The 12133-nt window shown below is 44.6% G+C and overlaps 1 protein-coding gene across 2 annotated transcripts in view; it reads left to right on the forward strand.

Annotated features, from left to right (window-relative positions):
- Positions 1 to 12133, forward strand: part of MACF1 (microtubule actin crosslinking factor 1) — a 329628-nt gene that overhangs the window by 42191 nt on the left and 275304 nt on the right. Inside the window, exon 1 of one of the 2 annotated variants that reach the window (XM_057535517.1) lies at positions 4435 to 4587. The exons of the other annotated variant lie outside the window; for it this stretch is intronic. Coding sequence (XP_057391500.1) covers positions 4536 to 4587 — 52 coding nt within the window. The 5' untranslated portion in view covers positions 4435 to 4535. Of the gene's footprint in view, positions 1 to 4434; positions 4588 to 12133 lie in introns of those variants that run through there. 2 annotated transcript variants of the gene reach the window in all.

Below are 12133 nucleotides of genomic sequence, written 5' to 3' on the forward strand. Positions count from 1 at the left end.
CCCATTTCTCCATGGACCACACAGCCAAGAAGAAAAGGATCAAGGAGAGGGAGCTGATTTGAGGGTCCATGGCCTAAAGCACAAACCCCCTTTAAGCCTGTTGTCGGGCCTTAGTATAGGTCTGACCACACAAAGTACCTCTCCAGGCCATGGTTGAGTGCAGGGTGGACAGAGCTCCTTGGACCCGCACTTAGTTCCCGTTACAACCTCCCTTTGTCTTGCCCTTTCAGTCCTTTCCTTCTAAGCAAGAGGTCTGACTTCTTTTGTCTTCAGTTCCTCAGCCCTGCAGAGACAGCCTTGGCCCTGGGGACAACCCTTCTTCAGATGGTAAACTCATTTTCTCTGTATAGGACCAGTGGGACAAGGTGTAATTCAACCCCGTGCTCCATCAGACACTGCTGCCAGGGGAGACAATGAAGAAAGTGATCTTTGTTGCTCCCTGAATAGGACTGTGAACCTGGCACCTGCTTTTGTTACTGGCTTCTTAAGTCACTGGAAACATTTTTGTTGTCTTCCTGGGTCAGCAGCTGCTTGGGGGTAACGGTGGCAACTGGCTGTCAGGGTGTCAGTCCTGCCTCAAAGAAAATGATGTCTTTAAGCAGCATTACCTTTTTTTTTTTTAAATTTATTTATTTTTGGCTGCGTTGGGTCTTTGTTGCTGCGCGCGGGCTTTCTCTAGTTGCGGCCAACGGGGGCTACTCTTCGTTGTGGTGCAGCATCTTCTCTTGTTGTGGAGCACAGGCTGTAGGCGCACAGGCTTTAGTAGTTGTGGAGCGCAGGTTCTAGAGCGCAGGCTCAGTAGTTGTGGCGAATGGGCTTAGTTGCTCCGCGGCATGTGGGATCTTCCCGAACCAGGGATCGTACCTGCGTCCCCTGCATTGGCAGGCGGACTCCCAACCACTGCATCACCAGGGAAATCCCAAGCACCATTACCTTTCATGTCTCTAGACCTCTTGTCTTCAGGGCTGGTGTTGAGAGTGAGCAGCTGGGCCTTCACTTTGACCACGCATGACCCTTATCTTCTCTGAGTCTGAGGAGACAGTTTCCTTCCTTTTTCCTTCTGCTCTCTCCTTAGGCTCTGAGTTCTGTGTCCCAGGCACGTAGGTTGGGGCCTGGTGCATGGTGAGTATGCAGCAGACGTGTGTGGAATGGGTGAATTCCTTAACTGACTGTGCATATTTAGTGTCACTGACCCTGATGACGTGAGGGTGCCTTGTCGGAGGACAACCTTTGTTTTTAAGAGAAAGGTTGCCACAAAGGAATATGGAAGGTCTTGATTTCTAGAGGCTTTGGGGAACTGTGGGAACTCCAACATAGGACTTGTTCTCTCCTTCTGGGCCTCGAACTTTCTGCTCAGCTGAAACTCTGCTGGCAGACTTGCTCTCCTGTTTCAGGAGTAATATCCTAAATCTGACTCAGGCCTTCTCTCTACCTGGGCTCCAGCGTCCCTGAGCCCACCCGAGGGCAGGGCAGGTAATTCCTTTTTAGCTGTCATCCTGTCACTATAGAGTCAGCAGCCCTGAGGACCACACCTCATGCACTGAAGTCTGGACTTCCTGATCTGCCTGCATTCAGTCAAGCTCCACTCAGCTCTTTGGTGTCTGCGCCTTTGTAAAGGCTGTTGGAGACAGCAGGGCTCCCCCTTGTCAGCAGCTGGCCAGAGTGTCTGTTAGACTGCCAGATCCTGAGCCTTTCACATTTGTCTGTCTCTGTCTGGAACTTAGGGCAGACTCTCTCTTACCACCCGAGGTTACCTCTCACTGTTTGCCATCATGGGACCTATGAGGATAAAAGATGAATGGCCACGAGGAGCACAGAGAGTTGTTGGACTATGGTGCTTTGAAATGCTCTGATTCTGGGGAAAGGTCCCTGGTGTGCAAGAAAACAACTGGAGTCCAGGCCACTGTCCCCCCTCCCCGCTTCCCAAGAGCCTCAAGTTAACCATCACTCACTTCATAGTTCTAAACATCCTTGTTTTTGTTTAATTTTTATCTGATAAAATGTTACTAAACAATTTCAGTGGTGAAACATGCAGAGGAAATGACAGACTAGCATGTGTTGCCTTTTAAATGCACTTAGTTCAAGTGGCTATTTTAAAAGTCAGTTGTTCCTGCTGTTAGATTCCTGTTGTCTGGGCTGCTTTCCTCCCTTAGGTGGGAGGAGTCTCAGAATTTTATGGGGGCATTAAAGGAAGGGGGCCCAGCTCTTGCCGGGCTGATTGATCATTCCTTTACACCTTGTTCTTTTCAGTACTTACATTCAGATTGTTCTATGTTAATTGCTCTCAGATCTTCACACAGAGGAGGTCTTAGAAATCAGTTCAGAGGTTCTTTACCTATGGTTCACTAACCCCTATCTGCTTGTAAACAAAAGTTTGTAGGTGGGTGAATATGTGCCTTTTCCTAGGGAGAGTATCTTTAGTTTTCATCAGATTCTGACTGGAGTTTGTGGCCTAAAACTAAACAAAACAAGAACTAGCATTTTATAGGAATTTGGAGCTCCTGCTCACATAGCTAGTTAATGGCAAAGTTGGATCTTGAGATAAACCCTGGAATCCAGGTATCTTGACTCTATAACCAAAGTTATTTCCATTGTGCTCTCTTATCCATACTCTTCCAGGAGAAATAGTAGAATAAAGCCAGGAAACAGACGTATGTGATCTGAACTGTCATTTAATGTTTGCCTTTCTCATCCACAGCTTCATTTCAGAGGTGAGGAATCCAAGGCACCTGGTCTGTTGGACTAGGTGACCTCAAAGACACTTTGATTCTCAGAGTAGTATGTTGTAGAATCTATATTTGGTGTTGTGCGTGTATGTGTTTACTGTTTCCCACTGTCTGTTATGCTCTGTAAGCATTAAACTCCCTTTTAACCTTGCCCATTAAATGGTTCTTTGAGAAAAGAAACCATGTGTTGTGTGCCCCGTGACTCCTAACACTCAAGATCTGCACAGTGGCTGGCTACCTTGTTGGCACTGTTGACCGACTAGTAGCATAGGAAGGCACAAAAGCTTGTGTTGGTTATTTTTATTATCCAGAGATTTTCCCTTTCCATTATCTTAGCAGCTGTTAATTTTATTTAGCCTGATCTTTTCAAGTAGACATCCTCCCTTTTCTCTTTGTTTTCACAATGCTACTTATACAGTTTCGCCACCTGTATCCAGCCTGCATCATTGGGAGTTCTGTGGAACATTGTGTTTGGCACACTGTGAGTTCTTCCAGGTCACTGAATGGCAGCCTGCCTGACAGGTTACTCTGAAAAACTTCAGACCTGGGAGAGGGGTGTCTTTCTTATGAGGGGTTGTTCAGTGGAGTCTGACTTGGTTGTTGCTCATGGATACTTAGCTCAGGTTTGGGAAATGTATGTTCTTTTCATGCTGTCTTATTGGCCTGATGTGTGACTTTTGGCTAGTTTGCTTAACTCTGTGTATTTTCTCATCTGTAAATGAAAATTACATACTTTCATATGTATGTTACTTTCACATGTTACTTTCATAAAAACATTTTCAAAGATGAATATAACAGTGCAGATGAACTACTTTGCCTTACAACAAAGATGCTAAGAAATTTAAAGATGCTAAGGAATTTGAAGATGCTAAGGAATTTGAAGAAATTTAAGAAATTTGCTAATTTTTTCCTCTAATTATAATCTGTGTAGTTTATCCTAAGAGCCTGTGACAATTGTGTGTGTGTGTGTTTGGGGGGTTAGTCATCTTTTTGAGGCTGATGGAGTAGAAGGAAACTTGCATCAGCTACTGACATCACTAAAGCAAACTAAAAACAAATTAGCCGAGTGAAACAGTGCCCCAGAATGGGGAGAATGCGGGTGGTGTCTGGGCTGCATTTTCTCCCTTGTTGTTTTTGGGGAAGTTCTTGCCTCCCTGAATTGGGCTTTTAGCATTTGGGGAGTGGCGTCCCAGAACAGTTTCTGCTTCTCTCCGGACTGTGTTCATATGCAGTGCCTCGTCTGTGTGTGGCTGTATTCCAGTCTGTAAACATGACTGCTGTGAGGGGCGTGCAGGGTTGGCTGTTTATTTTGTAAAACCTGTCTCATTGCCATGTGATATTTGCCCAGGAACTCGTGTTGTGACATTCTTATGGTGAGTGTGGCCCTTTAAAAGTTTCATTCTCATATGTTAGATGAGCCCCTAACTGGTGTCCTGAGAAGCATTTAAGCCTCTCTCCCTAGAGTTTAAACCAGAGGAGCAGTAATCCCAGTGGAGCCTGGGCTGGTGTCTAAAGAGAAGGTAGCAGATGAGGTGGCAGATGATAGGCAGGGGCTGCTGTGGTCTCCTGACTCATTTGCACAAAGGAGGGGCTGGCCTATCCTGGGGAGGTGTTTCCGCTCATTGCAGCAAATGAGGGCGCACAAAGGGCTGTAATGTAATGAGGCTCCTCTGGTGACGTCACTTGCAAGTGTGGTCAAAGTCCAGTTCTTGGGGGCTAGGAGACGGCAGTGGAGCTCTCCCTTCTCAGCTGTCACTGTGCCAAGGTGCCTACTTCCAGCCACTGAGCCGACACAGCTAAGCCCGGGGCATGAACGCTTACAAGTACCAGAAGTTCCTGGAGGGGCTCAACAACCTGAGAGGTATTCCAGGGCTTCTGGCTCCCCGCCTTTTGTCCTTGCTGTTTGTGTGAACACTTGCTGTGGTGTGTGTTGTATGGGGTCTTTACTCTCCATCAATCCCTAGGGGCTTAGAAAGGCCTCTGACTCAGAGCTGGCCATAGTGTTTTCTGTGTTTGGGCAATTACATAGAAGGAATAGAGTTTGTAAATGCAGTAGTGGGTGACGGGAGGGAATCTTCTCAGCTGCTCCAGCCGCAGCCTGTTCTCTTGCTTGAATGAGCACTGAAGCCACGTTCGGCCCCTTGAACTCAGCAGCGCTCAGGGTGCTCCCGGCAGGGTGGGCGGAGGGCTCCTGCTTTGGGCCCTGCAGCCTCACCTAGGTGTAGCTGGGGTTCTTGGGCCAGATTTTCCACTCTCCTGTGTCTACAGTGAGTCAGAGCCCCATCTGGTGAGAGAACACGGAGTCGGGAATGGTTGTGGAGGGGAGGAGGAATGCAGGTTGATAGGGCAGAGACGCCATTGTAAAGGGTAAATCAGTGACTTTAAAAGGGACAGCTTTTTACTAAAATAATATTTAAAGGGATTAGTGTTTGCATGGTTGGCAAACTTTTCACTGATTATATAATATATGAGAAAAATGCTGTCAGGTATGATGATGCAAGACTCTTTTTGGCTATTAAGGAGGAAAATGAATGAAATCTTTTTACTTCCCTTTTTCTTATTAATAGGTAGTTTTATTTCCATCTCTTAGGAAACTGCTCAAACCATCCCTCTTCCATTGGCAGTCAGGGTTCTGGACCCAGAGTGACCATGGGGTGTGGAGAGAGTCAGGGGAAATAGAGGAAAAGGGTAAAGTTGCTTCCTTCAGGGTTGAGGGGGATGGCAGGCGATCTGGACTCACATCCTGCCAGGGTCTATAGGTATTTTACTTTCTTTCATTATCTGTAGAAGAACAGTTTCTAAGAGAACATATACATGAAGAGCTTTGTATGCTACAAAGGGATATACAACTAAAAAGTATTGTTCCATTGATCTCTATCTTCTCTTCCCTTGTCTCTCCCCCCATGCCATACAAACATTTTTTCCAGAACTTCTGACAGCTGGAGCCAGTCGCTTTTAGGTTGAGGGCTCTCCAAGCTCATCACACATCAGACAGGTCTTAGCAAGAATGAGCAACATCAACTGTTGCTTCCCTGTCAAAGGAAGTTTTGAGAGGCCAGGAAGAGTCTGAACTCCTTTATCCAGACTCATGGGGGAGAGATGGCAGGTGGGGACAGAAACCAGTGGCGCTTCTCAGTGACTCTTCTGGTTCCTGGGCCTTGCTGGGGACTGTACGAAGGTGCAGGACTGTACCCTTGTCCCGTACAAGAGCCCCTTTTCTTGCCCTCTTTCCTGTCCTAGGGGATCCTTCTGTATTCCTGGGCATGAAGCCCACCCAACAGCAGGAGCCTTTTTTCTCCTGTGTTTACAAAACTCATGGAAGGGTTATCAAACTTAATTAACCTGCCTATTCCTTCAGGAGAAGAAAAGCCTCAGAGTAGGAATCCTAGGCCTCTCCTTGGACGCTGATCTCCTTAATATAGTTTTATTCCCTGTTATCCTTACTGTCATTCTTCTGATAAAGGGCCAGAACTTTCTAAAGACGTATTGGCGGTGGGTGGAAACTATAGGGGGTTAATATAACTTTTCCTTTTGGTTCCCCTTTGGTCAAGGGTTTACAGGAGCAGTGAACCACAATAGGATGGCCACAGCCTATGTGGATCAGGCTTAGCAGTGACCTAAGTGGATTCCTGAGGTTCTCAGGAGACCATTCCACTCATAACTCTGTCTTCCTCTGCTGTATGTGCTTCAGGAACAAAGTGCAGGGGTGGGGGGCACTTCTTGTTTTCCTCCCATAAAACATGCATGGGATGTTTACTCCCTAAATAGGAGTTGTTTTGGTCCCCAGTTTCCTGTAACTCTCCTGACTTTCTCAGGGGACTAATGGAACAAGTAGCTCTTGATTTGATCTTCTCAGGGCTGTAGAGGTTTGAAGTTACACGCTACATACATATTTTTGCTTTTGGAAGACGTTATATTGAAACCAGCTTGGCAATCATTTGTTTTCTCAGTTCACCTATAAAGTTTGTTTGTTTGTTTTTCTCCTTCCTTTGCCCTGTTTTTACTAGGAATGAATGAAAAACATGGCTAGGAATGAATGAGTGACAGACTAGATGTACCTGTCATAGTGGGTGTCCTGTATGGGGCGGAAACCAGAGAAGAGAAATGACCACAGCAGCTCCCGCTCCACTCTTCCTACCCAGACACTGGGGCTGTCTGCCATGTTATTTTGGCTCTGCACGTCTAAGGTGAACTCAGAAACACTTACTGCTGTGGACATAATTAAGAAGACATATGCACTTAGTTCAGTGTCTGGTATGTGGTCGGAATTTACCAAATGTTCTACCTCTTCTTTCTCCTGTTCCTCCCAGAGACTTCTTTGAATCACAATGAGTCTTGTGCCCACACTGGTCCAGGATGAGCTGGATTAGGGCACCCTCTGACTGAGGAGTTGTAGCCCTAGTCACCCATCCACATGTTTGGTTCCAGGTCTTACTTGATCTCACTGATTGTTGAGACTGGAAGACAGCAGCACTAGTGATATTCTTAAAAATATTATGCACTCAGCAAATGTTAGTTATCGGCTAGGCACTGTTCTGAGCACTTCCCTGTATTAATCCGTGCAGCGCTTATAATATTCCCATAACATAGGCTCTTTACAGTGGTACAACCAAAGCTTGGCTGGCCCGAGAGCAGGGTCATCTGTCCTGCTGAGGAGATAACAGTGCCTGGGAGTATAGCAGCCGAGATGGCTGTATTGTGTAGCTGTCTGATACTGGGGACCATATGAAGTAGGGAGAATACCCAAGTCTGACTGAGTGTATGTGTGAAACACACTTGGTACCTTCCTCTGAGCGACAGCAGCAGTATGGTGCTTTGGAGTGAGGGCAATAGATCTTCTCTCTCCACACTAGCCTCCTTGAACTGTGTTCTGTTTTCTAATCTTTCATTCACATATATACACTGTATAATAGTCTTTATGGCATAAAATGTATAATATACAGCAGTTTGTCCTGTTCACTCAAAGAAAGCATCTGATTAACTCCCTTGTCTCTCAGAACCTGACTCTTTTTCGGGTGGGAGAGGTGCCCGGAACGAGGGCATGTAGTTGTTTTGGTTTAGTCCTTATAATCATTTCTGGAACATTGCTACAGGTGTTAGATAAGTATTCCCCCAACTCTGAGTTGACAGGCCAACATTTAGACACAAACCGTGGCCTTTGTCAAACTCTCCTCTGGGTTGAGTTTCACCCACTGTCCCCTGATTATGGTGAATAGCTACTCCCCTTCTTCATCTCACCTGTACCTTTGTGTATTCTGGAGGGCCTGACAGAAGCAGGTAATTGGCTCCCCTCTTTGTTTAGTTACTGACTTTGCTTTTCTTGACATGGTTCAGCTTGCAGCACTCCTCCATCTAGTGGGTAACTGTTCAAGGGAGCCCTGTGGGAGAATAGAGACATTGTGTAAGTCTTGAAGTTCCTGTCTCCAATTTCCTGTGAATCTTTGATGCTTTGATGCCAGGATTGAGGTGCAGTATATTCCATTGCTCCTGTTTCCTCTGGAAGGCGTTGACCTTTATTTGTCAAGCTTGCCAGCACCCACAGCTGTTGAATGATTTCTGCCTAGATGCACCACTTTTGTGGGCACGAGAGGTTGAACTATTGGCCCAAGTCCCGCCCTTTGGCAGAGCCCAGGCCTGTGGTGTGACTGGTAATTAGGGATTAATTAGGGAGGCAGAGAGGTAGGTGAGGTTGAGTAATGAGAAAGTGGTTCTCTAGCCTTTGCTAAGAAAAATTTGTGATAGGTCTGTGGGATAATAGCTGACTTTTTAAAGCAAATGTACCCCAACATACCCATGTACTTTCACCCTTCTCTTCCTTTGCATATATATACTGTCCTGTTCCCTCTGCCTGGAAGACCACTATCCTTTTCTCCTTGTGTCAAACTTCTGTTGTCCTTTAGTGCCTAGCTCAATCTTACTTTCCCCCCATGGTTTTTTGTTTGTTTGTTTGTTTTGTTTGCAGTTCCACATATAATTTATTCTCTTTCTCGTCTGTGTTACTATAGCACTTTAAACATATTTATTTTAAGGATATCACATTATGGTATAGTTACTTTATTAAACATTTGATTTTTCCTGGTAGTCTTTACTTCTTGGGCAAGCTTCCTGTAACTTCTGTAAACCTCTTTTTTTTTTCTCTTCATTTGTAAGATGGGGATGATAATAGAATTTATCTCACCAGTTAAATGAGACAGTAAATGTAATAACATCTAGCACAGATTAAGATCCCAGGAGATGTTAGCTATACTGTTGCTAAAGGTGGGAACTGTGTCTCATTTATTCTTGTATCTTCCTGACCCAGCATAGTACCTGGCACAAATTAGGCATGAAAGAAACATTTGAAGAACTGAATTACACTAAACTCATGTATCCAAGTGTCCTTCAGTAGTCACCAAAGACAGTTTAAAAAAAGAAAAATACCAAAACAACTCTGACAATGGTGCCCATGCTCTATACATTTATAAAATCCTTTTTGTAGTTTTTCTCTTCAGCGCCAGATTGTGATGCCCATAAGAAATTCCATACTCATTTTATAGTCGTACCTAATTTTTGGTCAAAAAATGATATTATCCAAGATTGGCTCTTTGAAACATTAACTCCAGTCTCAAAGAAGGAAATGTACTGCTCTGGAAGACATTGGAAAGACGGTACTACTAGTCTGTAGGCACTTCCAAAGGAGGGGTTCCAGGTATACTTTGGGCAGCGGCAACGTTGTTGAATAAGTGAACTAGGTGACTCCTGAGGAGGCATGCTTATTTTTGGTTCTCTTAGTTCTGATGTGTTTGCCAAGTCATCTTTCTCATTATCTTACAGCTTTACTTTGGACATCCACTCAGTTGACCAGCCTGGAAGCCTGTTCCCAGTTGGCACATCTGGGCTAGCAGGACAAGCCCTCACATCCTGACATGGGCCCTCCCAAAGTGGCCTTTTTTGGGGGACTTTTCTCCCCTCTTCAGTGTGACTAATAAAGAACCCTAGGGAAAAAAACTTAGATTCCCCCCCGCCCCCCTGCAATTAAATAGATGCGGTAGTTTGTCCTCATAGAAAGAATAGAAAAACGAAACACCCAAATTACTAAAATCCTACAACCCAAAGATCAGTATGTTCCTATTTTATCGTATTTTCATCAAGTCTTTTTCTATCTCTCTCTCTGTATATAATGTTGTGTTTTTATATATTTGTTATCGTAATTTAGTTCTGTCTTGCCATTTATTATTTTGTGAGTATTATTTTTTTATGCCTTTAACTATTTGTCTGCAATATCATTTCTTAACAGCTGTGTGGAATTTCATCAAATGTAAGGGTCATTTATTTAACGTCCCCCAATTGTGGGGCGTGTACCTTGCTAATTTTTCAGTGCTATAATATTATAATGAACATCCTTGTAAATAAACTTTTCTGTGCATCTCTGATTATATTTTTTGGATAGATTTCTAGAAGTGGAATTACTGGTCTTAATACATATATTCAGAGCTCTGGATGTTGGTTTTTAACTTTATTTCACCTTTAAAAGCTACTGAGGTTACCTGTAGCCCTTTAAATACCTTTCTGATGGCTCTCGGCCCTTGCCTTCCGGGGACAGCCCTGTCTTAGAGCTTAGTGGCCAGCTGGTTCAGATGTTTTATTATCCAGTTAATTTCATCATGGGACAGGTGCCAAGCGTCTCTCTCACTTAGCAGCTCCCACATGTCATCATCATATCACTGCACTGTCTTACTCTGAAGCTTTTTCCCCAGCAGCTCCAACCTTCATTGAAAAATGGCTTCACTGATTCTCCCCACCGTAGTACCTCTTCCTTTTCTATCAGGAGAGATCCATAATGTTGATCTGGAAACTGTAGTACCAAGAATGACCTAATCAATGCTGTATAGAGATCCCATATTGGAACCCCAGATTGGTACAAGGTTGAGATTCTCTTTTTCTTTTGCTGTTGTTACTAAGCTAGCATGTACCTAGTAAATTGCGCCAGCTTAACCTGATATAATAGGCTGACAAATTCTACTGTGTCATCACGCTTGCTTATGGTAGGTGTCTGCCTCTGGAAGAAATGGAAATGGTGCTGTGTGTTTAAATCAACATACTGCAGTCGAGTGCAAACTGGCTTCTGTTACTTGGGACTGACAGCCCTTAAGGTTATGATGAGAGTACAGTCTTGTTTCTGACTTGGAGTTGACATCCTGCAGCAGACAATGTGGGGTTTTCCAGCTGATGATAGACTGGATGACGGTGTTTGGGGATTAGCTTGAGGACTGAGAGAAGGAAGACACATGTGTGGGGCTTTGTGTGCCGGGGTCAATAAGAACATCCCGACAGCATCCAGGATGGTGGAAGATGGCTTGAGTCACTCCCAGGATTGCATCCTTCCCAGTGAGAACTGCCTGCCTCTCTCGTTCCCAGAGCCCTTAAGCAAACCTATCACAATGGGTTGGTTCTCTCCTCTGCAAGGAATTCAGGAGTCTGCATGCTTCTGGGGTAAGATCTGTCAACACCTTTTACACCTACTAGACCCTCAGTATATCCTATACTTTTTGGATGCTTGGCAGTTTTGCACTATTAAAGTATATCCCCTCCTTAATTGTATATTTTTAGGCTTACTGCTTGCCACTGGGCTGGAGAGGGGCATTCTGTGCTGGTTTGAAATGTGTGGGGAATATGGGGTTCCATGATGTAATGGTTAGTACTCTAGACTCTCAAATGTGTGGGTTAGTCCTGTGGTGGGATGGGGCTTTGTTTTTTTTTGGTTACAACAGGAGATGAGTGTTATATTCTCCCTCTTTCTCTAAGAGTGAGCCTATATGCTAACAAAGAATAAATTATCATTTCCCTCCCATCCTTGGTCTTGTGTTTTTTTGAAGTAGGCAGTTCTGAAAGGTAAGGCTCTTGTCTGCACTATTCTGCCACAGTTTCTTTTGGCTACTCTCCCAGAGAAACCCCAGGCTAGTTGTCCTAACTGTGTATGTACCTCATTACAACAACTGTGGGGATGGTCCCTCTGAATGAATACCAGTTGCTAAACAGTGTCTTTTGCTCATTGTGGGGTGGCAGGAACCTTTTAGACTTGCTGGTTTGATGTATTTTGGAATCTTTTGATGTGGAAGATCATTTTTTACAATTTGTTATCAATTAACTATTTCACTCGCTGATAATGTTTCATGCTTCCTGTCTGTTTCACTGGAAGCCCCCATTATCTGTCTCCTTCCTTCTTTTCGTTGAGAACCTTCTCTATGCCGGGCCCTGTACAAGGCCTTGGGGATATGAAGATAAATGACAGTCCCTGTCCTTGAGGGGTAGTCAGTCCTATACACAGCCTAGTGGGGATGGAGATATATAAATACATTTGTGGCTGGTGCTATTATAGAAATATGAACAAAGTGCTGTGAGGACAGAGGTGGAGTGATTACTAGGGG

Source organism: Balaenoptera acutorostrata, chromosome 1 (assembly GCF_949987535.1).
Source record: "Balaenoptera acutorostrata chromosome 1, mBalAcu1.1, whole genome shotgun sequence".
NCBI lineage: Eukaryota > Metazoa > Chordata > Mammalia > Artiodactyla > Balaenopteridae > Balaenoptera > Balaenoptera acutorostrata.